At 51.8% G+C, this 26,823-nt stretch overlaps 2 protein-coding genes across 10 annotated transcripts; both read right to left on the bottom strand.

Annotated features, from left to right (window-relative positions):
• Positions 1-27: 27 nt before the first annotated feature.
• On the bottom strand, positions 28-4,639 carry TM7SF2 (transmembrane 7 superfamily member 2). Of its 9 annotated transcripts, none has more exons than XM_034932973.3 (10): positions 4,285-4,639; positions 3,555-3,751; positions 3,401-3,455; positions 2,852-3,046; positions 2,672-2,775; positions 1,431-1,550; positions 1,182-1,350; positions 869-949; positions 665-787; positions 28-370 (listed from the first exon to the last, which is right to left on the bottom strand). In XM_034932973.3, exons 1-10 carry the CDS (start codon positions 4,637-4,639, stop codon positions 210-212), a joined length of 1,560 nt encoding a protein of 519 aa, XP_034788864.2. In that variant the 3' UTR covers positions 28-209. The 9 variants fall into 9 exon arrangements, with proteins under 9 accessions (XP_034788864.2, XP_034788867.2, XP_008952288.3 ...); XM_034932976.3 differs by having other exon boundaries at positions 28-488; positions 4,285-4,444; XM_008954040.5 differs by having other exon boundaries at positions 4,199-4,431.
• On the bottom strand, positions 4,558-26,779 carry VPS51 (VPS51 subunit of GARP complex). The gene is made up of 10 exons (XM_003828606.7): positions 25,821-26,779; positions 25,173-25,302; positions 8,539-8,685; positions 8,244-8,463; positions 7,352-8,069; positions 6,771-6,986; positions 6,343-6,561; positions 5,663-5,784; positions 5,485-5,572; positions 4,558-4,939 (listed from the first exon to the last, which is right to left on the bottom strand). The coding sequence occupies exons 1-10, from the start codon at positions 26,118-26,120 to the stop codon at positions 4,679-4,681; spliced, it is 2,421 nt and encodes an 806-aa protein (XP_003828654.4). The 5' UTR covers positions 26,121-26,779; the 3' UTR covers positions 4,558-4,678.
• Between the last annotated feature and the right edge of the window lie 44 nt (positions 26,780-26,823).

The raw sequence follows: 26,823 nt of genomic DNA, 5'->3' as shown, positions 1-26,823 counted from the left end.
GTGTTTATCCAAAGGAGGAAGAGCATCTCCAATTTTGGTCACTGGTTTCATTTTTTTCCTTGCTCTAAACCACCTCTTCTCTGAGGTTGTTCATCCTCAGGGCTGGGTGGGGTGCAAGCCCTTGAGTCCCAAGTGTGTCGAGGCTCCTGGTCCTGGGTGTGCTGGTGGATGAGTGGGCACATGCCCCCACCTGGGGTGGTGGAGCCGCTTCAGTAGATGTAGGGCATGATGCGGTAAGGCACACGCCGGCAGTACTCCTGCCAGGCCAGGCCGTACTTCTGCAGGCACTGCCGCTCATCCCGGGCCTCACGGTGCACCAGCAGCGCGGTGAAGTAGAGGAGGTAGAAGTAGGGCAGCAGGTGTGACACCCCTGTAGAGAAGGAGGCTCTGTGACCACCCTGCTGGCCCCTCCACCCCGCAGTTCACAAACGTTTCCACACCTCATGGCTCATGTGGGCATCGGGGCTCAGCAGCAAAAGCGCCAGGGTCTGCAGCAAAGCACACGGTACTAGGTTGGCACAGAGGTGTGCCCCAGCCACACACTGGGTCCACCCCCAGCTCTCTGACTACTCTCACTGGTGCATACCCAAAGTAGGCATCCTGTGGTCGCTGAGCCACCTCTTCCCCTCACATGTCCCTACCCGTATCCACATGGGCCACTCACCGCAGGGCAAGGACCAAGCCAGAGCCATGATGAGGTCTCCAAGATAGTTGGGATGGCGGACCATACCCCACCACCCAGACACCAGCAGTTTCCGCCCTGTGGCTGTAGAGATGGTCTCAAGCCCTGGGGAAAGACAGCAGGGTGGAGAGTTCCCAGGAAGCCCAGCTGCCCCACCTCACCCATGGCCCTAGAGACCCAGCTCACCAGCCACTCTGGGGTCAGAAGGATTCTTTCGGAAAGTGTTTTTCTGGGAATTCGCCCCACGGAAGATGTAGTAACCAATAGCTGGTGAGAGAGTGTGAACCGGTGGTCAAGGTCAAGGGTTGCAGCCTCCTGCCTGACCCCAAACATCTGCCCAACTTGTGTGCAGCCCAGACTCTGCCTGGACCCCCAGGACCCTGCCCTGGCTTTAGAGAACCCTGGGGGTTAGCACCTATGTGGTGGTGCGTGTAAACAGAGCATGAATCAAAGGGATAGGGGGAAGATGAGTCCAGCCTGCTGCCCCTTCCTGACTGACCATTGATGAGGCAGATGACAGAGGCCATGGGCAACCCCAGGGGCTGCGGGTGGTGCAGCAGGAACTGGGCCTGCAGACTGTAGGTGAAGGGCACCCAGGCTATGTCCCCAAACGCCAGCATGAAGCCAAACCCGTCATGTGTGATATCCATGGTGGTGAGGATGGCCTCCTGCAGGGACAAGACCCAGACACACTGGCTTAGTCCCTATGCAGCCCTCAGACACCCACCCTCGTCCAGTCCAGCCTCACCTCGTGCCAGAGGGCATCACCCACGTAGAGCAACTGGAAGCCATTGACCAGCCACATGGCCAGTGAGGGACTGCCCTGAAGCTCTGCCTCCTTCATCAACAGGGCCAGGTTGATGAGGACCTGGGGGAGAGGGAACAAGGCAATAGTCTCCACAGAAGTGGCAGCCTTGGGCAGAGCAGTGGCCAGCCTCTGCCCTTCTCAACTGTCAGTTACACTCCAGCTCTTAAGTGGATCCAGGCCCTAGACCCAAGGACAGAGACTGTGGACAGGGAGGTGCCCGCAGCCTGTTTCTTCTTGCCTTGTCTGTCCTAAGCCCTTTCGGGCTAAGGCTTCAGTGCTCAAACAGACCTGTTTTAAGATCTCAGCATCATCACTTGGGCAGGTTGCTTGCCCTCTCCACAGCCTACTTTCCCCCACCCCTGTGTGAAAAATGGGGATAATCATGGGCCTGTCATGACTCAATGGCATCATCGTGTTTGAAGCCCTCCATAGCGTCCCTGGCAAGTGGTACGTGCTCAGTGGTGGCTAGCCGAAGCAAGCCTGTGCTGGGCGCCTGCATTTGACACTGAGCTCTGTTCTATCATAAAGATTACCTCTTCTAATCTTCCCAGTAATCTTAGGAGAAAGCTTTAATTTTATCCCATTTCAAAGATGAGGAAGTGTCCTCAGATGTGCCTGTCATCAGGCCAGGACCCAGATCCAGGGTGGGCACCTGGCACTCCTGCCTCTGGTAAGATAATTTCCAGGGCGACAGGAGAGGCCTTGCCCAAGAGTTTCTTTGGGTAATCTTGGCCACAGAACCAGAGATCACAGTTGGAATGTTGTCAAGGCCACTAGTGACGGGTAGGTTGCTAACCCCAGCGATCAATTTCAGGTTCTGCACTGCCTTGACCATCAAGCAGCATGCGGTCACTCCCTGGAAATAGATTCTGTGCTTGACTGCTGTTGAGAATTGCACGTGCTCTCCTAACGTCATCCCTGACATGCTGTATATATTTTACTTATTTTTTTTCTGTCTTTCCCACCAGAATGTAGGCTCTCTGCAGCAAAGATGTTTTTTTGCCTCTAACTTTATTTTTGTCTCCCAGTACCTAGGCACAGGTGGATTGAACAAATGTTTGTGGAATATGAATGGTTAATGACTCGCACCTGCACAGTTTTGGCCCTGCCCTGCCCAAGCGCTGCTCACCCACCCTAACCCTCCCCCTGGCCTGAGGCCAGCTCAGTCAAGCCCAACATACCCAGCCGATGAGGCCGGGTCGCAGTTCACAGAAATATTTGAAGTCGAAGAAACAGATACGAGGGTTGAGCTCTCGTCCCAGAAAAAAGTCGTAAATCGGATTGCCTGGAGAACATTGGAGAGTGAATGTACAGGCAGACGCCCCAATCTGCCTCCATCTCCACCCCAGGACACCTCTCACCTGAGTTCCCCCCAGGTGCCAGGGCCGAAACTGGGGCTACCTGCGCCTTCATGTAGAGAAAGAGGCTGAAGATGAAAGCGGTGAGGGTGGCGACAAACGCCAAGGGCAGGAGCATTTCCGGGAGCGCCCCCAGAGGCAGCCCCGCTGACATCCCCAGCCCCACCAACAGGGCTGTCAGCACCAGGGCCTGGAAGCCTGAACCACAGCGCACAGTGAGCCCTGGGGCTGCGCGCCTCCACATCCCCACCCCGCAAACACACGCAGAGCCCAAAACTCAGGGGGGCCACAGACCCTGCCCCAAGCATTAGGCTGCCACCCTGGCCTTCAGAGGATCACCCCAGCCACTGCTGTGGTGCACGGAGTAGCAGTAAATGGGGTAAGGCTGTGGGGACGAGGGGCTTAGGGAGAGCCCCCGGCGTCTGTCCTGGGCGTAACAGAGGCACACAAAGGAGCCTGGGGTGGGGGCCAATCTCCGTGGACCTCCCCGCTAGGCCTGGAGCTCCACCCCCGGCCGCTTAACTCCAGCGCGAGGGCCCGTCCCCTAGGCACCGTTAATAGGATAGCGCAGGCGACTCTTGTCCTTCAATTCCTGCCCCTCGGCCACCTGCGGGTCCAAGGGGGCTCTGATAAGGCCCAGGGCGTCCTTTCCCTCGCCGAGCCCATTCGCTTCCCTCCCCCGAGCGTCCGCGAGCGGGGCCCGCACCTTGCGCGCCGGCAGTAGGTAGAGCGCCGCCTGCAGGCCGAGCCAGGCGAGCCACAGCAGCAGCGCCCGTGGGCTCCACAGCGCCTCCAGCCCGGGCAGGGACGCGGGTGGACCCAGCAGGCGCGCGGGGCCCGAACGGGCCGCCAGGAGCAGGTGGAACATGGTGGCGGGCAGCAGCAGTAGCAGAGCCGCGGCGCCTGCGGGAAGGGCCATCACGTCGGGCGTCCGCCCCTAGCCCCCCAGCTCCCCGCCGGCCCGCACGGGCGCCCTGACGTCTCTGCGGGACCCTCTCGGCGTTCCCAGAGTGCGCCTCCGCACCCCGTCCTCAGCCCTCGGCCCCCAGGCACCCCGCTGCCTCCCAGTTCCCTTCCCAGGCGTCCATCTTAGTCCCCCGCCCCCAGGCCCCTCGAAGACCCTCCTCCTGCTCCCAGTCGACACCATAAATCCCCGTTCTGCAGCCCCCAGAACCGGCCCCTCCTCAGCTCTCCCTCTCCAGACACCCTTCGCTGCAAACCCCCGGGTCCCTCTGCCTCCGACACCCCCAAAGCCTTCCATCCTCAGATCTCGCCCCCGCTCTTAGTTCACCCGCTCCAGCTCTCCTTCGCTTAGCCTTTGCCCCAGGTCCCCTCTCTCTGCCCCATTACCCAGGGGCCCTCCGAATTCCAGCGGGGCCCGGGGGCCCTGAGTGGGGGCCATGGTCTCCGCTCCGCCGGAGAGAGAGGGCGCTCACAATAGTCGGTCAAGGAAACACTGTCCGCCCCATTTCCCAGGAGATGGACTCGGCCGCGCGGAGGATCCGGCCCCGCGGCGCCTGCACCTGCCTGGACACGGAACGCAGACAAGGACCGCTCTTGTCCCAGGGTTTTTAAGTGGAACCGCCCCCTGCCCATGCTGGGCCCAGCACACCAGCCAATCGGCGCTCGGGGGCGGACCCGACGCGGGCGCCTCAGAAGCCTCAGCTTCAAAACCCCGCCCCCGGAAAGGCCCGCCCAGCAAGCGAGAGGAGGAGGCCACACATGTTTATTAGGCCGGTCCTGACACCTGCCTGCGGGGAAGGACCACCGAGACCAGATCCTGGGTGCCATGGGGTGCAGGGACAGACAGGTGCATGGCAGCGGCTGCGCCTAGCCGCGCTCGCAGATGACCTCGACCACACTGGGCTCCATGGGCACAGGGTCTGGGCAGCGCAGGGCAGCAGAGGCCACCACTTCGTCCAGCAGCAAGTGCACGAGTTCTTCGTCGGCCACAAAACGCCACAGGTAGAGCTGCAGAAAGTGGCAGTCCACTTGCACCTGCTGCAGCCCGAAGCGCCCAAAGGTGCGCAGCCGCACACACTCCAGCAGCGTCTTCAGGCTGATCTTGATGATGCCGGTCAGCACCGACACCTGCAGGCAGGGACACAGGGATGCAGCTTGGGGACTGCAGGTGTGTGTGGGGGACACCCAAGTTCCAAGCAGGGGCCCGGGAGACATACGATGGAAGTAGCTGGGATGAGGCAGAAAGTCTCCAGGGCCAGATAAGAGGGGAGGGATACAATGTTAGCGCCGTCATCTGGAGGGCAGGGGACAGGTAGGGCCCAGCAATCAGAGGCATCCCTGAGCTTGGAGTGAGGCGGGGCAGGGACCATGGGTGAACAGAAAACCCTGGGGAGGACCCAAGACTACTGTGGGGATAAGGACAAGGGCAAACAGTAATCCCAGGTCAGCACCCAGACTCAGGCTGGGCACACACCAAGACTGGGACAAGGGCTGTGGGATTTGGAGGCAGGGCACTCTGTACTACCTAAAAACAGCCCTACAGACAGAGACTGGAGGGTCAGGGTCACCCCCAGTTGGTCACAGAGTCCTGGGGCTCCTTGGGCAGGTGTGGGGCTGCTCCAGCCAACCCTCCCCGGGATCCCTGGAAGTCTGAGTCACGTTGGAAGTCGGACCTTGTTGAACTCCACAGGGCTGAACACATCAATACGTTCAGAGAATAGCTTCTGGATATTGCTCAAGAGGTTGGTGTCCATCGGGGCACTGGATTGGGGAAGACAAGGAATCAGAGCCCGCCCTGCACCTTCGCCCTCTTTTGTCCCTTCCCCCTGGGGCTCCCCTGACCAGCCAGACCTGGGGGTATAGCTGGGGGCGTAGCGGCCCTGCTGCCGAGAGCTGCTGTACACGGAGAAGGTCCTCTTGCTGGAGTCGCTGCTCTGGGCCTTGCGAACACCCTCTTCGTACAGGAGCCCCACCTGGTGGTAAAAAGAGGTACTGCAAGGAGCCCCGAGTCAGGGGAAACCACCAGCCCATCGGCGCTGAGGATGCCCTAAGTCAGCTACTCAAGCATCACAAGGATCACAGGGTAATCACTGCGGGGCCCGCTATTTAGTAGGTACATGGTCGCTATTTATAGAACCAGTGGAGTGGGGCAAAGGCAGGATACAAGAGTTGGTCTGAGGTCTAATCTTCAGCACCAGCACCAACCCTGCCCTGACTTCCTGGGTAACCCTGAGCCTCTGCTTCTCCACAGGTAAAATAGGGGCGAAGATGTCATAATCCTGGGCTGAGGAGGAACAAGACCGTGGACATAGGCACTCCCCAGCCCCTTTGGTCTTCATCCTTGGAGACTTGTTCCCCTGGGGTTCCCTCACGGACGCCCTGGCTACAGAACTGGCCCCGTGAGAAGCCCAGATACACATGTCCCCTCCTCCAGGCAGGGACTGCTAGTGATCCTCTGCTGCCCCAGCCCCTCTTGAAGGGACAGTACCCCCAGCCTGCGTCAGGGCTACCCCGGCCAGCCTGGGCAGCACCTGCACGTCGATGGCGGTGGTATCCTCCACCACCCGCTTCATGACGGCCCGCACATTCCGAGGCTCCAGAGTGCTGAGCCAGTCGCGAGTCTCCACGCTCTTGCGCAGCATCTGTGATATGACCAGGCCCTGCACCTTCACGTAGTGGGTCAGCAGCCGCCGCGCCGTTTCCCTGGCCTCTGCACACAGTGTGCTCACGGGCGTCACTGGGAACTGATCCTGAGCCAAGGAGGCAGAGGACAGAGGGAGTGGGTATGGCGGGGGCAGCTCAGGGGCCACTGCCAACCAGGAGCTGGGCACAGATTGGGCAAGGTGGAGGCTGCGGTACACACAGGCAGCTGGTCTGCGGTCTGGCCATGAGGGCACTGTCCAGCCACCTGCATTCCCAGCAATACCATTCCCCACCCGGCTAGGAGCTAGTGCTTCACCTGCACCAGAAACTGTTCATCAGTGAGAGTGAGGATGTAGGAGATGGTGGCCGTCTCGTAGTCCAGGCAGAGGCGGGAGAGCAGCAGGAGCAGGGCAGGTGGTGTGGCACCCCCCTTCTCCCCAGGGCTGTCGCAGAAGCTCTGAGCCGTCTGGCACATAGAGTGGATGAAGCCCACGATGAGGCCCTCACGGACACCCTGACTGCAGAACTCACCCTGCAAGAGAAGGTGCCCAGGTCCACAGCAGGTCCCCTCTTCCAGGTAGGGCTGTTAATGACCCTCTGCTGGGGCTCTAAGTGCCCCAGCCCCCTCTGCAAGGGACAGCATCATCCTACATTCTAAGTACCCCGGAGCAGCTTCCCTGAGTGGGGGCAGAGAAAGCCAACACTGGGGACCCCACCATGCCCTGCTTCTCAGCCCAGCTGCAGATGCCCTGAGCCTTCCCCACCCCCCAGACCGTGCATAAGAACCTGAAACCACACCCAGAGTGCCTGGTTTCCCCAGTTTCCCAAGCACTGGTATAAAAGGTTTTGGAGGGTCAACCAGCAGGTTGAACAAGGAACACCCAAGAGGAGGCGTACCCGGAAGTAGGGCTTGTTGGAGAAGGACACCTCTTTGGCGGTGAAAAGGTGCACTGCTGCCAGAGAGGCCTTAATGTGGCTCAGGATGGAGCTGGCCACATTGGCCAGCAACTCGGCCAGGCCAGGGCCCTCCTTCCCAGCCACGCGAGGTGCTGCCAGGGCCTGGCGGACGTCTGTCAGGCAGCCCAGGAAGGCCGCCCGGAGACCCTGCAGGTGGTGGCCCAGGCGCTCGCGGGCCACTCGTTCCACGATCTCCGTGGCAGCGTCTGCGAGCCCGGCAGCGGCCAGCAGGGCCCCGGGAGCCCGCAAGCGCCGGTGGAAGCGGTCCAGCGCCCGCACCAGCAGTGAGTTGTCACCACCACCCTGCTCCTGCGCCAGCCGCCGCTCCACCAGCGCAAAATAGCGGCTGCCCAGCTCCCGGGCGAAGGCCGCCAGCTTCTCGGCACCTGCTGGGCCCTGGGCCGCAAACAGCTCCTGGTAGGCCGCCGCCACCTGGCAGAGGCCGCCCACGAAGCCACTGCCTCCATGGTCGGTGAACTCTAACACGTCGGGAGCCGGAGGTGAGGGCCCCAGCTCGGCCTCCAGGCTTCTCAGCTCCTTCTCCAGCCGGCCGCGGGCGTGCGCCAGGAACTCCTCGCACAGCTCCTCCGCAGGCTCGCCCAGGGCCAGCAGCAGCTCCACGCACTCTGCCTGCTCCGGGGCGCCTGAGCCGCCCTCCCTGCACGAGGGAGAGGTAGTGAAGGGCAGGGCCGGGGCTGCCGGTGGATGGGGCAGGAGCAGGAAAGCAAAGCACACACAGGGCAGGGCGACAGCTCCAGGAGGGCCCAGGAGCCGGGCACAGATGGGGCTCGGGGCTGGCGGGAGCGCTGGGGTCAGGGCAGAGGGGCCACACCTAAAGCGCTGCCGCAGCTGCTGGGCCAGGCGGGCCGTGATGACCTGGCAGTCGTCCTGGATGGCGCGGAACGAGGGCAGGTGTTGGTACTGCTGCAGCACGGCCTGCGCGCGGCCCTGGTAGCGCACCGCCTGCCCATAGGCGCCCAGTTCCACGCATTTGGTGAGGCGCGAGGGCAGCTCAAAGAGGAACTGCAGCTTCCGCAGCAGCGCGTGGACCCCTGGGGGACGGAGGGTGACGTTAGCCCCAGAGCCCCAGGAAAGGCCCACTGCAGGCCCTGCCCGGCAGCGCCCACCTGCCAGCTTGGTGATGCGCTCGTGGCGGTCCTGCAGCGTGGCGCTGATGCGAGCGCTGAAGTCGGTGATCACTGCCATGTTGGTGGCCAGCCGGTCCATCTCATCCTCCATCTTCCGGAAATCGTTCTTCATCTTCCGGATGGTGTCTAGGAGGGCAGGGGCGGGGAAAAGGGGAGAGCAGGTGACTGCAGGGCGGGCGCAACCTCAGCTCCTTCTCACCCACCCCTTCACAGACGCCCCAGCTTGCTCCAGGGGCGCATGGATGATTCCAGAGAAAGGACTGCGAGGGCATGGGTCACAGCGCACATGGGGGCGGGGGAGGGGGTTTATGTTCCCAAAGCAGGCGTTACTCACATACTCCCCGTAACCCCCTAACCCTGGTGCCCAGGAGAGCCGGCCCTCAGAATTAGTCCAGATCCGAAGCAGGCCGCAGGTGCTTAGCCAGCTGCCACCACTGTGCCTCAACTGCTCCATCAGACCACAAGCAGCCAAGGCAGGGACCGCTGGCTCCCAAGCGCATCTGCGTGTCCAGCGCACTGCCCGGATGAGGCAATACATTCTTGTTGACCCTCATCTCCTTTCCAGACCTCCCAAAGCCTTTCACATGCTTTCTGGAACATGGGCTGTCTTCTCTGAAGGGCCCTTTCCCTTTGGTCCTGATAGAATCCTGCCTAGGGAGGCTGTTTTTCCTTTCACACACCAGGTGCCTGGGAGCCTGGTCCCTTCATGCTTCTAAATCATGCCTAGATCTCCTCTCTTCAAAACCCCGGCTTCTAGGAAGACCATGCCATCAAGCCACAACCCTCCTCTTTGCTGTCTCTACTGTCCTCTGACACTCCTCTCAGTTCCCCATCACTGCCTCCTCTTCTCCTCCTCCTGTCACCTCCTTGTGCACATCCACATGGATGAGCCTTCCAATGTTCCTGACTGTTCACTGACCGCCTCAATTCAATTCCACCTATTTTTTTTTTTTTTTTTTGAGACTGAGTCTCGCTCTGTTGCCCAGACTGGAGTGCAGTGGCGTGATCTCTGCTCACTGCAAGCTCCACTTCCCAGGTTCACACCATTCTCCTGCCTCAGCCTCCCAAGTAGCTGGGACTACAGGTGCCTGCCACCACACCCAGCTAATTTTTTGTATTTTTAGTAGAGATGGAGTTTCACCATGTTAGCCAGGATGGTCTTGATCTCCTGACCTCATGATCCGCCCACCTTGGCCTCCCAAAGTGCTGGGATTACAGGCATGAGCCACCGCACCCGGCGAGGTCTGATGGTTTTATAAGGGGCTCTCCCTGCTTCGCTTAACACTTCTCCTTCCTGCTGCCTTGTGAAGAAGATGCCTTGCTTCTCTTTCACCTTCTGCCATGATTGTAAGTTTCCTGAGGCCTCCCCAGCCATGCTGTGAACCGTGAGTCAATTAAACCTCTTTCCTTTATAAGTTACCTAGTCTCGGGCAGTTCTTTACAGCAGTATGAACCTGGATTAATATACCTAGTAATCAATCCATTACCAAGTCATGGAAGGTCTACCTGCAACATTTTCTTTCTAAGCCACTATCATCTCTTGTCCAACAACTGCCAACATTTCCCAACTAATTTCCCTAATTCCATTGAACATACCAACAATGTTCATAAAGAAAGGTGAAGAGGATAAGACAGAAATGTGTATCTGTAACAGGAGATATTTTGGTTTTGTTTTGTTTGAGAAAGAGTCTCACTCTGTCACCCAGGCTGGAGTGCAGTGGCGCGATCTCAGCTCTGGAGGCTCCTGGAGGGTGGCACGCCCGGGGAGGGCATGGAAACTCCATGCTCCTTCTCCTACACCTCGCCCTATGCACCTGTTCATCTGTACCCTTTGTAACATCCTTTGTAATAAACTGGTAAATGTGTTATCCTGAGCTCTGTGAGCCACTCCAGCAAACTGAGCCCAAAGAGGGAGTTATGGAAACCCCTACCTGGAGCCAGTTGGTCAGAAATTCTGGAGGCCTGAGGCCCCGACCTGCAGCTAGTGCCTGAAAGTGGGGAGGCAGATTTGGGACTGAACTAGTGCCTGAAGGGAGGCAGGCTTGGGGACTCAGCCCTCAACTCATGGAATCTGATGCTATCTCTGGGTAAATAGTGTTGGAATTAAATCAGAGGACACCCAGCAGGTGTCTGCTGCTTGGTGTGTGGGGAAGAAACCCAACACATTTGATCACAGAACTCTTCTGTGGTCATGATTGTGGTGATGTGAGAGCATAGGAAGCACACAGTTTGCATTTTTCCCAAACAATGCCATAAAATATATACAAACCTTTCCATATGGTAGGTCACAAAGAAAAAAACCTCATTCTTTTTTTTTTTTTTGAGACAGGGTCTCCCTCTGTCGTCCAGGCTGCAGTGCAGTGGCGCGATCTCAGCTCACTGCAACCTCCACCTCCTGGGTTCAAGCGATTCTCCTGCCTCAGCCCCGAGTAGCTGGGATTACAGGCACGTGCCACCATGCCTGGCTAATTTTTGTACTTTTAGTAGAGAGGGTTTCACCATGTTGGCCAGACTGGTCTCTGACCTCAAGTGATCCACCCGCCTCGGCCTCCCAAAGTGCTGGGATTACAGGCGGGAGCCACCGTGCTCAGCCGAAAAAACTCATTGTTAACCAATTATGAGGTCAGAAAAGGAAATCAAAACTGAAATTGCAGCATGGGTAAAATACCAAGAAAACACTAAATTGGTAAGGGCTTGGTGAATTCTATGGATGAAATGGATAATTTGCTACAAAAATAGGATTTACCAAAATGGATTGCAAAAAACAAGAAATCAGAAACAGAAAAACTAGAGAATGTTGTGAAAGAAAGGTCCTGCTCCCCTTTCCCCTCCACACAAAGGCATCTGGCCCAGATGTCCAGGGGTGTTGCGGCGGCTTGATGGACAGCGCCTTCCAATTCTCTGTGTAAACACTGCCCCAGCAGAGAAACGAGAACAGCTCTCACACAAACTTGATGGAACAAACAGAACACTGTTATGAAAACATAACAGAAATACCTCACATATACACATTCATATCTCTTACGTATGGAGATGCAAGGATGAATTAAATAAACAAATGGAGATGCACAAATAAGCAAACAAAATCCAGCAGCACATTAAAATAATAATTGATAAACACAAAAGGGTTTTTGTTTCATGAATGCCAGGATGACTCTAAATTAGAGGATCTCATAATAAGTTGCCATGTTAATAGATGAGATATTTCAACATCTATTCTTGATTTTTAAAAAACTCTCAATAACATATGAGCAGCTAAATATTTCCCTGACCTCCAAAACTCAGTATCATGTTTACCGAGGCAGTGCTAGAAGCACTCCAATTAAAGTCAAAACATGGCAAGGACAACCTTGATTGCCAATGTTATCTACATTGTTCTGGGGCATTAGCCAACTCAGCTAGAGTCACGAGATGTATTATGGAGATACACAAATTGGAAAGGAGGGAGAAGTATCACTATTTGCAGATGATATAATCAAATAAATAGGCCAGCCACGGTGGCTCATGCGTGTAATCCCAGCACTTTGGGAGGCCGAGGCAGGCAGATCACTTGACGTCAGGAGTTTGAGACCAGCCTGGCCAACATGGTAAAACCCTGTCTCTACTAAAAATACAAAAAGTAGTTGGGCGTGGTGGCAGGTGCCTGTAATCCTAGCTACTGGGAAGGCTGAGGCAGGAGAATCGCTTGAACCCTGGAGGCACAAGTTGTAGTGAGCCGAGATTGTGCCACTGCACTCTAACCTGGGTAATAGAGCAACACTCTGTCTCAAATAATAATAATTGAATAAATAGAAAGCCCTAAAAAAAAAAAACAAAAAAAAACACCCTGTAAACGTTACTATAAACAATAAGAGATACCACTTTTCACTTCTCAGATTGTCAAAGATTGAAAGAGGTATTCTCTTCTTTGCTGGTGGTTATGCAAACTGATCAGCATTTACAAAGAAGAATCTGGAAATATCTAACTGCAATCACTTGTGAGCCTTCACACACCCACACCTGGTCTGTGTGTGGCTCTGGGACTGTAGGAATGTTCTCCAAGCAACACTGGGAATCTACCCCACTTGGGGAGACAGCTGGAAGGGTGAGTAAGGAGAAAAGCATTGATGTCAATTTGACAAGAAACAAACAGAAACAAAAAATGCAGGAAAAAAATATTAGAGAAAATACAAGAGAAAGAACTGTCTGAGACAAAGAATCTACAGGGCTCACATCTGTAGAGCTATTAAAGGATTTTAAAAAAAATTACATGGAAAGGTAGATTACGTATCAGCAAAATGGACTTTTCATTTTAACAACACAGTCCACAAGAAAGGATCATTTAGCCCTCTTAGAGATGATTTCATAGAAAGGAAGGTTACTAAGGAATAAAATCACATGATATGAAACATCTATATTACTTTTGGGACCATAGGGACCATTGCCTGCATTTTGTTGGGAAAATCATAATTATTTTGGGTTTCTTTGCTTGAGATAGGGTCTTGCTCTGTCTACAGGCATGGTGATGCACACTTATAATCCCAGCTACTCAGGAGGCTAAGGCAGGAGAATCACCTTAACTGGGGAGGCGGAGGTTACAGTGAGCCAAGATGGCATGCAGTGGTGCAAACACAGCTTACTGCAGCCTTGAACTCTGGGGCTCAAGTGATCCTCCTACCTTAGCTTCTGAAGTAGCTGGAACTACACACAAGCGCCATCACACCCGGCTAATTTTTTAATTTTTGTTTAAATTTTGTGTAGAGATGGGGTCTCTCTATGTTGCCCAGGCTGGTCTCAAACTTCTGGGCTCAAGCAATGCTCCCACTTCAGCCTCCCAAAGTGCTGGGAGCACAGGAGTGAGCCACTGTGCCTGGCAGGAAAATTTTTCTTGCCAATTCATAGATGGTGAACTAAAGGACATAGCAAAGGCAGCGCTATGCAGTGAAAAACAATAAAAGCAGAGCCGAGGCTGAGGTTCGTAAAGGGATCATGGGCTACTGATCTAAGGGAGACAGACAGAGGCTTGGCAGTTGATGAGGCATTTAGTCTTCACCCAGTGAATTACTGGTTTTGTTTACAGGCCATGTGACACAATCTCCTTCCAGGTCTGCCAAAAGCTACCATGAAAAGAGCAGACTCTTTTGGTAGTGGGTGTTTGAGCCCATGACACTTAGGGGCTACCTCAAGAAGGAAGCTTGAATCCAACTTCTAAAGGGTAAAATCCAAACACTAAGTTGTTAGGAAAATAGAGTAAAAGAAAACCCAACAGTGCTGTGTGCTGTCATTGTCGCTGCCTTCCCAGCCATGGAGCCATTACACTGGAGATAAAAGTTGTACCACATCCAAAAACAACAGTGAAAGCATCCACACCATTCAGTCACAAAGACTACACTGTTTATCTTTGCATTTCAAGCTTGTTAAGAAAAGCAGGCTGGGCACAGTGGCTCACGCCTGTAACCCCAGCACTTTGGGAGGCCAAGGCAGGTGGATCACCTGAGGTCACCAGCCTGACCAACATGGTGAAATCCTGTCTCTACTGAAAATACAATAATTAGCCAAGTGTGGTGGCAGGTGCCTGTAATCCCAGGTACTTGGGAGCCTAAGACAGGAGAATCACTTGAACCCCGGAGGTAGAGGTTGCAGTGAGCCGAGATTGGGCCACTGCACTCTAGCCTGGATGACAGAGCAAGACTCTGTCTCAAAAAAAAAAAAAAAAAAAAAAAAAAGCTTGTTAAGAAAAGCAGTTTGTAACCAGGGAGAGTGAAAGCCATCTGGATGCGAGGATGTTGGCTACCTTGGGAGGGGACTGGGTGGTAACTGGTAGGAGGCTCAGGGGGCTTTGCTGGTTATGCTGTTTCCCGACCTGGATGCTGATTATGTGACTGTGCTCCCTTTGTGAAATCCATGGAGCTGTCCACTTATGTGCACTTTTCTGTATGTCTGTTAATTTTCTTTCTTTTTTCTTTTTTTTTTTTTTTGAGACAGGGTCTGGCTCTGTCACCCAGGCTGGAGTGCAGTGACACAATCTTGGCTTACTGCAACCTCTGCCTCCCAGGTACAAGCCTTCCACCTCAGCTTCCTGAGCAGCTCGGACTACAGGGACACAACACCACACCCAGCTAATTTTTGTATTTTTTGTAGAGACGGGTATAACCTGTTGGCCAGGATGGTCTCGAACTCCTGAGCTCAAGCAATCTGCCTGCCTCTGCCTCACAAAGTGTTGGGATTATAGGCATGAGCCATAATCCCACCTGGGCTCCGTTAATTTTCAGTGAAATGTACTGTCAAAGACTGCTTTGTCTTTGCCTAGAGAAAAGAATTAGGAGAGGCTTTTCCCTGTATAATGTTTGAGATCTTTCTAATTTTGACACAAGTAAATGCATTATTACATAATGAAACTCAATGTCTAGGTGAGAGGTTGGCAAACTACAGCCTGCAGGCCAAATCTGGCTCAATGCCTGGTTTTCTTTTTAATTGGGATATAATTGACATACCAATTCAGTGGTTTTTAATATGTTTAATATATTCACAAGGTTGTACAAACAACCTCACTACGTAATTCCAGAACATTTCATCATCCCCTAAAGCAACCCTGTAACCCTTGGCAGTCATTCCTTATTCCCCCACTCCTAGAACTTGGCAACCATTAATCTAGTTTCTGTCTCTATGGATTTGTCTATTCGCTACAGAATACATTTAACAGAAATGGAATCATAGGCATATGAAACATTAGCATGTTTCCAAGGTTAATCTATGTTGTAGCCTGTGTCAGTATGTTATATCTATTTTTATGGCTGAATAATATTCCACTGTGTGGATATTTGTTTATATTCATTCATCAATTGATGGCCATTTGGATTGCTTCCACCTTGTGGCTATTATAAAAAGTGCTGCTATTGGCCAGGCATGGTGGCTCTTGCCTGTAATCCCAGTACTTTGGGAAGCCGAGGCAAGCGGATCACTTGAGGTCAGGAGTTCAAGACCAGCCTGGCCAACAAGGTGGAATCCCGTCTCTAGTAAATATACAAAAAATAAAAATAAAAAAATTAGGCGGGTGTGATGGTGCACACCTATAATCCCAGCTACTCAGGAGGCTGAGGCAGGAGAATCGCTTGAACTGGTGAGGCGGAGGTTACAGTGAGCCAAGTTGGCACCACTGCACTCTAGCCTGGGTGACAGAGCTAGACTCCATCTCAAAAAAAAAAACAAAAAAAAAAAACCACTGCTATGAACACTTGTGTACATGTTTTTATGTGAACATGTTTTCAATTCTCTTTGGTATATTCCTAGGAGTAAAATTGCCGATCATATGGTAACCTTGTGTGTGGTTTTGAAGAATGGTCAAACTGTCTTCCACACTGGGTGCAGCATTTTGTGGTTTGGATTTGCATTTCCCTAAGACCTAATGATGCTGAGCATATTTATATGTGCTTTTCGGCCACTTGTATGTTTTCTCTGGAGAAGTGTCTATTCAAATCCTTTCCCCATTTTAAATTAGGGTTATTTGTCTTTTTAGCCCTGAGCTAAAAAACGTTCTTTATATGTTCTGAACATTCGATTTTTATTAGATAACTAACTTGCAAATATTTTCTCCCATTCTGTGGGCTGTCCTTTTATTATTATTTATTATTATTATTATTATTTTTGAGACAGAGTCTCGCTCTGTTGCCCAGGCTGGAGTGCAGTGGCACGATCTCGACTCACTGCAACCTCCGCCTCCTGGGTTCAAGCGATTCTCCTGCCTCAGCCTCCTGAGTAGCTGGGACTACAGGTGCCTGCCACCACGCCTGACTAATTTTTGTATTTTTAGTAGAGATGGGGTTTCACCATATTGGCCAGGCTGGTCTTGAACTCCTGACCTCTGGTGATCTGCCTGCCTCAGGCTCCTGAAGTGCTGGGATTACAGGCATGAGCCACCGGGCCTGGCCTTATTTTTTTTATTGTTATTTTTTGAAATACGGTCTCACTCTGCCACTCAGGCTGGAGTGCAGTGGCACAATCTCAGTTCACTGCAGCATCAACCTCCTGGGCTCAAGTAATCTTCCCACCTCAGTCTCCCAAGTAGCTGGGACTACAGGTGTACACCACCATCCCTGGCTATTTTTTGTATTTTTCGTAGAGATGAGGTTTTGCCATGTTGCCCAGGATCCTTTTACTTTCTTGATAGGGTCCTTACAGCACAAGATTTACATTTTGATGAAGTCCAATATATCTATTTTTATCTTTGGTTATTTGTACTTTGGGTGTCATCCCTAAGAAACTGCTGCATAATCCAAGGTCATAAAAATTTACACCTATGTTTTCTTCTAAGAGTTGTATAGGCCAGGCGCGGTGGCTCACGTCTGTAATCCCAGCACTTTGGGAGGCCAAGGCGGGCGGATCACTTGAGGTCGGGAGTTCGAGACCAGCCTGACCAACATGGAGAAACTCTGTCTCTACTAAAAATACAAAATTAGCCGGGCGTGGTGGTGCATGCCTGTAATCCTAGCTACTCGGGAGGCTAAGGCAGGAGAATTGCTTAAACCCAGGAGGCGGAGGTTGCGGTGAGCAGAGATCGTGCCACTGCACTTAAGCCTGGGCAACAAGAGCAAAACTCTACTCAAAAAAAAAAAAAAAAGTTTTATAATTTTAGCTCTTATGTGTAGGTCTATGATTCATTTTGAATTAATTTTTGTATGTGATGCGAGGTAGGGATCCAACTTCACTCTTATTTTTTTGTTTTTGTGGTTTGTTTGCTTGGGACAGAGTTTTGCTCTCTCACCCAGGCTGTAATGCAGCTGCAGCCTTAACCTCTTGGGTTCAAGCAATCCCCCCACCTCAGCCACTCGAGTAGGGCTTTTTTAAAAAATTGTTTGTAGAGATTGAGGATTCACTATGTTGCCCAGGCTGGTCTTGAACTCCCTGAACTCAAGTGATCCTCTCACCTCGGCCTCCCAAAGCACTGGGATTTCAAGCATGAGCCGCTGTACCCCGCCTTCAACTTCATTCTTTTGCCTGGGGATATCCAGTTGTCCCAGCACTCCACCATGCGTTGAAAAGATTATTCTCCCCATTCAATGACCTTGGCATCCTTATTAAAAATCAGTTGACCTTAAGGATGAGCTTGCAGGAAAAAAAATCAGTTGACTACAGATACATGGGTTTGTTCTGGACTCTAAATTCTATTCAGTTGATCTGGATATCTATCCTATGCCAATATTACACCACCTTAGTTATTGTAGATTTATACTAAGTTTTAAAGCTTGGAAGTGTGGCTAGGTACAGTGGCTCACACCTATAATCCCAGCACTTTGGGAAACCAAAGCAGGAGGATCACTTGAGCCCAGGAGTTCAAGACCAACCCAGGCAACAAAGGGAGATCCTGTCTCTACAAATTTTGTGGTTTTTTTTTTTTTTGAGACAGAGTCTCACTCCATCACCCAGGATGGAGTGCAGTGGCACGATCTCGGCTAACTGCAAACTCTGCCTCCCTGGTTCAAGCGATTCTCATGCCTCAGCCTCCCAAGTAGCTGGAATTACAGGCGTGTGCCATCACACCCAGCTAATTTTTGTATTTTTAGTAGAGATGAGGTTTCGCCATGTTGGCAAGGCTGGTCCCGAACTCCTGACCTCAAGTGATCCACCCACCTCAGCCTACCAAAGAGCGGGGATTACAGGAATGAGCCACCACGCCTAGCCCCCCAAAATTTTTTTTAATTAGTCAGGTGTGGTGGCACACACCTGTGGTCCCAGCTATTCAGGAGGCTGAGGTGGGAGGATCATGAGCCTGGGAGGCCAAGATTACAGTGAACTGTGATCATGCCACTGCATTCTAGCCCGGGCCACAAAATGAGAACAAACTCCATCTCCAAAAAAAACAAAAAACAAAAAACTTGGAAGTGTTTGTCTTTCAACTTTGTTCTTCTTTTACAAGGTTATTTGGGAAATTCTGGGTCTCCTGCAATTCCTCATACAATTTTATGCTGTTTGTCAATTTCTGCAAAAAAAAAAAAAAAAAGTCAGTTGGAAAAGTGATAGGGAAGACATTGAATCAATTTGGGAAGTACTGCCATCTTAAACAGTAAGTTAAAACATAAAGTTCTCTGATCAATGAACATGGAATGTCTTCATTTATTTAGGTCTCCTTTAACTTTTTTTTTTTTGAGACGGAGTCTTGCTCTGTCGCCCGAGCTGGAGTGCAGTGGCGCGATCTCAGCTCATTGCAAGCTCTGCCTCCCGGGTTCACACCATTCTCCTGCCTCAGCCTCCTGAGTAGCTGGGACTACAGGTGCCCACCATGACGCCTGGCTAATTTTTTGTATTTTTAGTAGAGACTGGTTTTCACCATGTTAGCCAGGATGTTCTCGATCTCCTGACCTCATGATCCACCTGCCTCGGCCTCCCAAAGTGCTGGGATTACAGGTGTGAGCCACCGCGCCCAGCCTCCTTTAACTTCTTTCAGTAATGTTTTATAGTTTTCAGTATACAAAATACCGAAAATACTTTTACTTCTTTTATTAAATATATTCCTAAATATTTTATTCTTGATATTACCGTAAATGGAACTGTTTTCTTAGTTTCTTTCTTTTTTTTTTTTTTTTAGATGGGGTCTCACTCTGTCACCCAGGCTGGAGTCCAGTGGCGTGATCACATCTCACGGCAATCTAACCTCCTGGACTCAAGCAAGCAATCCTCCCACCTCAGCCTCCTAGGTAGCTAGGACCACAGGTGCATGCCACCACACAAGCTAATTTTTAAATATTTTTTTTTTTTGTAGAGGCCAGGCGCAGTGGCTCACACCTATAATACCAGCACTTTGGGAGGCTAAGGTGGGCAGATCACTTGAGGTCAGGAGTTCAAGACCAGCCTGGCCAAACATGGTGAAATCCCATCTCTACTAAAAATACAAAAATTAGCTGGTTCTGGTAGCACATGCCTATAGTCCCAGCTACTCGGGAGGCTGAGCCAGGAGAATCGCTTGAGCCCGGCAGGCAGATGTTGAAGTGTGCAGAGATCGTGCCTGGGCAACAGAGCAAGACCCTGTCTCAAAAAAAAAAAAAAAAAAAAAAAAAAAAGATTTTTTGTAGAGATGGGGGTCTTATTATGTTACCCAGGCTGGTCTTGAACTCCTGGGCTCAAGCGGTCCTCCCACCTCAGCCTCTCAAAGTGCTGGGATTACACGCATGAGCCACTGCACCTGGCCTCATTTAGTTCTTTAGACATCGTTTCCTTTAGCTCTGTGAACATACTTAAAATAATAGATTTAAGCCTTTGAGTAGTAAACCCAATTCTATTGATTACTGGGGTATTTTTCCTGTGAATGGACCATGCTTTCTTGTCTCTTTGCATGTCTCATCAATTTTTGTTCAAAACTAACCATATAAAATATATTGGCTGGGTGCAGTGGCTCACACCTGTAATCCCACCATTTTGGGAGGCTGAGGCAGGCGGATCACAAGGTCAGCAGTTTGAGACCAGCCTGGCCAACATAGTGAAACCCCATCTCTACTAAAAATACAAAAAAAAAAAAAAAAAAAAAATTAGCCAGGCGTGGTGGTGGGTGCCTATAATCCTAGCTACTTGGGAGGCTGAGGCAGGAAAATCGCTTGAACCTGGGAGGTGGAGGTTGCAGTGAGCCAAGATCATGCCACTGCACACCAGCCCGGGCAACAGTGCAAGACTGCATCTCAAAAAAAATAAATAAAATAAAATAAAAAATAATATATTATGGAAACTCTGGAAATCAGATTATCTTCCCTCCTCGGGTTCATTGTTGCTGCTTGTTGTAGTTGCTGTTTATTTGTTTACTGAGTTTTCTGAGTTACTAAGCCTGAACTAATTAGTTGCTGAGCAAATACTATATAGTTTGTGTTCTTTTTTTTTTGAGACGGAGTCTCGTTCTGTCGTCCAGGCTGAAGTGCAGTAGTGCGATTTCCGCTCACTGCAAGCTCTGCCTCCCTGGTTCAGGCCATTCTCCTGCCTCAGCCACCCGAGTAGCTGGGACTACAGGCGCCCGCCACTACACCTGGCTAATTTTTTGTATTTTTAGTAGAGACGGGGTTTCACCGTGTTAGCCAGGATGGTCGATCTCCTGACCTTGTGATCCACCCGACTTGGCCTCCCAAAGTGCTGGGATTACAGGCATGAGCCACCGTGCCTGGCTATAGTTTGTATTCTTTGTTGTATATAGTCACTAAAATCTTTACTTGGCCAGCTTGGTGGTCAGCTAATAATTGAACAGCAATTTCTTTAAATGCCTGGAACCGTGCCAGGTATGGTGGCAGGCACCTGTAATCCTGGCTGGAGTACAATGGTGTGATCTTGGTTCACTGCAATCTCCACCTCCCGGGTTCAAGCAATTCTCTCCTGCCTCAGTCTCCCGAGTAGCTGGGATTACAGGTGCCCGCCACCACAACCGGCTATTTTTTTGTTTATTTTTTGTTTTTGAGATGGAGTCTCCCTCTGTCACCCAGGCTGGAGTATAGTGGTTCGATCTTGGCTCACTGTAACCTCTGCTTCCCAGGTTCAAGTGATTCTCCTGCCTCAGCCTCCCTGAGTACCTGGGACTACAGGTGCCCGCCACCATGCCTGGCTAATTTTTGTATTTTTAGTAGAGATGGGTTTTCACCTTGTTGGCCAGGCTGGTCTTGAACTCCTAACCTCAGGTGATCCACCGCCTTGGCCTCCCAAAGTGCTAGGATTACAGGTGTGAGCCACTGCCCCCAGCCTAATTTTTTTCATTGCTTTTATGGAGGATAAAAATATTTAATGTATTTACTCCAGCATTTTTGCTGATGTCACTCCAGAACCTCACCGCCCACATTTGTAAATGAAATCTTACTGGAATACAGCCATGTTCTTTCATTTGCATACTGGCTATGATGCTTTCAGGCTACAATGGCAGAGTCGAGTAGCTGCAAGAGACCAGATAGTCCGTAAAGCCTAAAATACTTTTTGGTCCTTTTCAGAAAAAAAGTTTGACAACCCCTGGTTTATGGTCTAGCCCTGCTCGCTTCATTCGCAACGTTCTTCCTGCACAGGAGAGCTTTCCCAGGGCCTCGGCAAGGTTGTTTCATGAGTCTGTTTATTAACCATCTCTTTCTCTAGAATGTATGTTCTGTGACAGCTTAATGTTGTCTTGTTTGCTGCTATATCCACCATTCAGTGCTTAAGCTGAAAGCCAGGGGTCATTCTTTACATCCAGAGTTCCTCAATACCAGAGCTGTCCATACCCCAGTCTGCTTATCACTGTCCAATTTCACCATTACCATCTTGGTGTCAGATCTCAGAATCTCTGGCCCAACTATTGATATGATGGCCTCGCTCCTGCCATCTCTCCAACCCATTCCTTTTTTTTTTTTTTTTTTTTGAGACAGTGTCTCGCTCTGTCACCCAGGTTGGAGTGCAGTGGCCCGATCTCGGCTCACTGCAAGCTCGACCTCCCAGTTTCACACCATTCTCCTGCCTCAGCCTCCCGGGTAGCTGGGACTACAGGCGCCCGCCACCACGCCCAGCTAATTTTTTGTATTTTTAGTAGAGACAAGGTTTTACCATGTTAGCCAGGATGGTCTTGATCTCCTGACCTTGTGATCCACCCACCTCGGCCTCCCAAAGTGCTGGGATTACAGGCGTGAGCCACCGCGCCCAGCCCCCCCTCCCCCTTTTTTTTTTGAGATGGAATTTCACTCTTGTTGCCCAGGCTGGAGTGCAATGGCACAATCTCAGCTCACTGCAACCTCCACCTCCTGGGTTCAAGCAATTCTCCTGCCTCAGCCTCCCAAGTAGCTGGGATTACAGGTGTCCGCCACTACACCTGGCTAATTTGTTGTATTTTTAGTAGAGACGGGGTTTCACCATGTTGGCCAGCCTGGTCTCAAATGCCTGACCTCAGATGATCCACCCGTCTCGGCCTCTCAGAGTGCTAAGATTATAGGCATAAGCCACCGCACCTGGCCTTTTTATTTTTTTATTTTTTTTTTTTGAGACTAGGTCTTGCTCTGTCACCCAGGCTAGAGTGCAATGGTGAGATTATAGCTCACTGCTATCTCCAGCTCCTGGGCTCATGTGATCCACCCACCTTAGCCTCCCCAAGTAGCTGGGTTTATTCTAACAAGTGTGTGCCACCATACCCAGCTATTTTTTTTTTTTCTAGATATCGGGTCTCACTATGTTGCACAGGCTGGTCTCAAACTCCTGGGCTCAAGTGATCCTCCCACCTCAGCCTTCCAAAGTGCAGGGATTACAGGCATGAGCCACTGTGCTCAGCCCCATCCATTCCTGCCAGTGCAGCTGGAGGAATCTATTCAAACCAGAAATCTGAGCACATCACTCATTTGTTTTAGCTCTCTGTGGATAAAAGCCAAATCCCTAATACATTCTGGGAGGTTTCTAGTTAAACTGCACATCTACTATCTGCCTGGCTCTGCCCACATTCTGCTTCCCCTCCTGCTACCACAGATGAGCTCCCGGCCCTTTGCTGAGGCCGATGCCTCCATCCCTGCTCTGTTCCACCCCCCTCCTTCCTGAGGACCTAGTTCCTTTCTCATTTTTCTCTCTCTCTTGCCCAATCAACACACACTCCATGCTACATTACTTTCCTGAGTGTCTCGCCCAAGTCTATCAAATCTATGTCTTGAAACACCTTCCTCACGCAACCTCCACCTCCTGGGTTCAAGCAATTCTCCTGCCTCAGCCTCACGAGTAGCTTGGACTACAGGCATGCACCACCTTGCCCAGCTAATTTTTGTATTTTTAGTAGAGACAGGGTTTCACCACGTTGGCCAGGCTGGTCTTGAACTCCTAGCCTCAAGGGATCCACCCACCTCAGCCTCCCAAAGTGCTGGGATCACGGGTGAGAACCCCATGCCCGGCCCCTCACTTAAGCTTCTAAGACATCAATGCTCCTGGTTATCCTCACACTTTTCCAAACGTTTGTTCCTTTTGTGGGATGTACAAAAAGAGCTAAGTCTCAAAATATTATTATACACATTCCAACAAATGGAAAATGTAATCTTATTAAATTCCTGTGAGAAATATCCCAGCACAGAAACTATGATTTCTTGCCATTTTGATGCTGGTATTAGCTAACAGAAAGGTGCCTACTCATGGAATCTGCTTCAAATCAGATAAAAGAACAATGTGTATAGGTTACCACACCCACCACTGTGACACAGAGTAACAGACATCAGAATGCAACCCCACAGATGCTCCCAGAACATTCCACAGGCTGCAGGTAAACCCTTTGGATCTGGCTACTGGACTTACTACACGTGGGTGTACAATTACTACAAAAGTCTGAGTAGTACATCTCCTCAAAACAGCACAGAAGCTAGTGTGGAAAACAGCGGAACACTGTCTGGCACTAGAGAATAAAGAGGATAGAAGAAAAAAAAAGCCTCGACATGATCTTTGTGTCCCTTAATATCATACATCTTCTCTCTTTGCTTAGTTAAGGAGGGAAGGAAGGGAGAAAGAAAGGGAGGGACAAGACCACCTATTCTTCCCTGGAGCAGAAAAGAAAGCTATCAATAATAAGAGAAACTACACCTTACTGAGGTTTCCTTGATGTCAGGGATTCTTCTTCTTCTTCTTATTTTTTTTTTCAGACAGAGTCTTGCTCTGCTGCCTAGGCTGGAGTGCAGTGACGTGATCTTGGCTCACTGCAGCCTCCACCTCCCAGGTTCAAGTGATTCTCCCACTCAGCCTCCTGAGTAGCTGGGATTACAGGTGCCTGCCACCACACCCAGCTAATTTTTTTATTTTTAGTAGAGATGGGGTTTCACCATATTGGCCAGGCTGGTCTCGAACTCCTGACCTCAGGTGATCCACCTGCCTCGGCCTCCCAAAGTGCTGGGATTACAGGCATGAGCCACTGTGCCCAGCCTAGTGTCAGGGATCCTTCTTCAGACAGATACTTTCTTTTTTTTGAGACAGGGTCTTGCTCTGTTGCCCAAGTTGAAGTGAAGTGGTACAAGCACAGCTCACTGCAGCCTCCACCTCCCAGGCTCATGTGATCCTCCCTCCTCAGTCTCCTGAGTAGCTGGGACTACAGGCATACGCCATCTTGTCCGGCTAATTTTTATTTTTTATTTTTTTGTAGAGATGGAGTCCCACTATATTTCCCAGGTCAATCTTAAACTCTTAGGCTCAAGTGATCCTCCCACTTCAGCCTCCCAAAGTGCTGGGATTACAGGCATGAGCCACCATGCCTGGCCTTTTAAGTGCTTCAGATAAATACATTTCATTTTAAAATTTCATTTTGGGCTGGGCCAGGGACTCACACCCGTAATCCCAGTGCTTTGGTAGGATCCAGAAGGATCACATGAGCCTGGGATGTCGAGGCTGCAGTGAGCCATGATCATGCTACTGCCCTCCAGCCTGGGAGACAGAACAAGACATTGTCTCTAAAAAATAAACAACTAATCTCCTTTTGTCTTTTCTCTCCTTTGGTACTTAAGACAACCCTCTGAGAGTAGCTATTATCTCTATAGTAGTCTGACAACGAAGGCTCAAAGGAAAGGAGGTGAGAATGGAATAATGTCAGGACAAGACTGGAATCTGAGTCTCCCCCCTCTAAATCCCTTGCTGGTTTTCCCAACACAGGTGGGAGAATGGGGGCTGTGAGACTTTGGAGGGTGTGTCCCCGTGGGGATCACCTGTGGCTGAGATGAACTTGTTGTAGTTCTCATAGACCAGGGTCTGCATGTCGCTGTCTAGAGCCCGGATCTGCCGCACCATGTCCGTCTCACTGTCCATCAACTGGGCCAGAGGGCACTCTCTACGCAGCTGAAGAAGTTGGGTGGTTAGTGTTCGGGTCAGGAGGCATTCATGTCCCCCAGCCTTGCCTGCAGCTGATAGGCTTTCAGGGCAAGAAATCTCTGATCCCCACCCACCCCGCAAACCCCCGCCGGCTGTCAGGAATCCCAGGCATGGGGCCCTAAGTGGCCTAGCTCAGGGGTTACTAGGTTCAACCGTGTTTGGTGTTTGTCAGCATTTGAAATCCTGGGGCTCGGCCTAAGCCCAGCCCCGCGCATGTCAACGCTTGGGCCACGCCCCCAATTCCGGGCCTATCACATCAGCCCAGAAGACCTCAGATGCCGCATCACCTCAGGCCAGTCCAGTCCTACTCACATCCCCTCAGACGCCTCAGCTGCTCGTACTCCCTGGCCGAGGTTCGTCCTCTTATGAACACCTGCTCCCCTGAACCTTACAAAAAGTCGGAGGCATGATCTGGGGGAGCAATATAGCAGGGGCCTGGTTCCCTTCCCCCCTCCCCGCACCCCCCACTCCCCGCGCGCACACACCTTGTCTAGGTAAACTTCCGGGTCGAAGTGCGCCCCGTTCAGATCAGTCGGGTCCAGGGGGTCGGGCCCCGCGGGGCGTCCCGCCGCCTCCCCTTCCGAGAGGCCGTAGTAAAGCTTCAGCATCCCGTGCGCCTTCCGCCGACGCTCCGGAGCCTCCCCCTCGGGCCCTTCTGGGGAGTCCCCAGGTCCAGACCCCGGGCTAGGCCCGGCGGCAGCTGCCGCCGCCATCGTTCCAACTGCAGCCCACGGGCGTGAGGCTGGAAAGGAAGGGGACGGGGAGGAGGCACTTCCGGGAGCCATAAAGTTGTTGTTGAAACGAGGCAGTCCTTTAGGTGAAACGTCCCCCTGCAGCCCTAGGTCCTTCGAGACTAGAGTTCCCCCGCACCTGTCTTCCCCGGGTGCAAAGGTTCCGGGAGAGCCCTGAATTCCCCCAGTTTCCTGGGTGGAAGCATTTTGTGGAACTGCCTGGGGTTGCTGCTGTCCCAGAAGGGGGACGGGTAGTGGCTCCCCAACCTGCACTCTCGCAGGCAAGCGGCCCACGGAATATGTGCCCAGATGCAATGGACGGATGCGGGACGTGAGGCCAGAGTAGAGTGTTCCTGGGATCCTGCCACTGGCAGTGGCTCAGTTTATCCCATTCCTAAAATTGGGGTACATACTTCACAGGGGGGCTACGAGGATTAAATGCATGTACACTATTCTGTACCACGCCTCTAGCGCAGTTCTTCTTAGGGCCTGGTTCTCTGACGTGCATCAGAATTGCCTTCAGGACTATCTGTGGCGCATTGTAAGTCTCTGCGCTGAGCTGCGCTGGGCACTCCCGTAATCCCAGCACTGGGGAGGTCAAGGCGGGTGGATCGCTTGAGCCCAGGAGTTCGAGACCAGCGTGGGCAAAATGGCGAAACTCCGTCTCTATAAAAAAAAAAACACAGGCCAGGCGCGGTGGCACACGCCTGTAATCCCAGCACTTAGGGAGGCCGGGGGGGTGGGGGCGCGGATCACA

This window comes from Pan paniscus, chromosome 9 (assembly GCF_029289425.2).
Source record: "Pan paniscus chromosome 9, NHGRI_mPanPan1-v2.0_pri, whole genome shotgun sequence".
Lineage (NCBI taxonomy): Eukaryota > Metazoa > Chordata > Mammalia > Primates > Hominidae > Pan > Pan paniscus.
Note: the sequence above shows the minus strand (reverse complement) of the source record. Positions and strands in the feature narration are given on the sequence as shown.

Excerpts from the sequence above, each read along its gene's own strand:
- TM7SF2 (XM_034932973.3), bottom strand. The coding sequence starts at position 4,639 with ATGGCACCCAGGATCTGGTCTCGGTGGTCCTTCCCCGCAGGCAGGTGT. Across the intron at positions 3,456-3,554 it reads ACCTACTGCCGGCGCGCAAG|GTGGCCGAGGGGCAGGAATT; the intron begins GTGCGGGCCCCG and ends TTGGACCCGCAG. Across the intron at positions 950-1,181 it reads TGTCATCTGCCTCATCAATG|CTATTGGTTACTACATCTTC; the intron begins GTCAGTCAGGAA and ends CTCTCTCACCAG.
- VPS51 (XM_003828606.7), bottom strand. The coding sequence starts at position 26,120 with ATGGCTCCCGGAAGTGCCTCCTCCCCGTCCCCTTCCTTTCCAGCCTCA. Across the intron at positions 25,303-25,820 it reads CGGAAGTTTACCTAGACAAG|CTGCGTAGAGAGTGCCCTCT; the intron begins GTGTGTGCGCGC and ends CAACTTCTTCAG. Across the intron at positions 6,987-7,351 it reads CCAACAAGCCCTACTTCCGG|GGTGAGTTCTGCAGTCAGGG; the intron begins GTACGCCTCCTC and ends CTTCTCTTGCAG.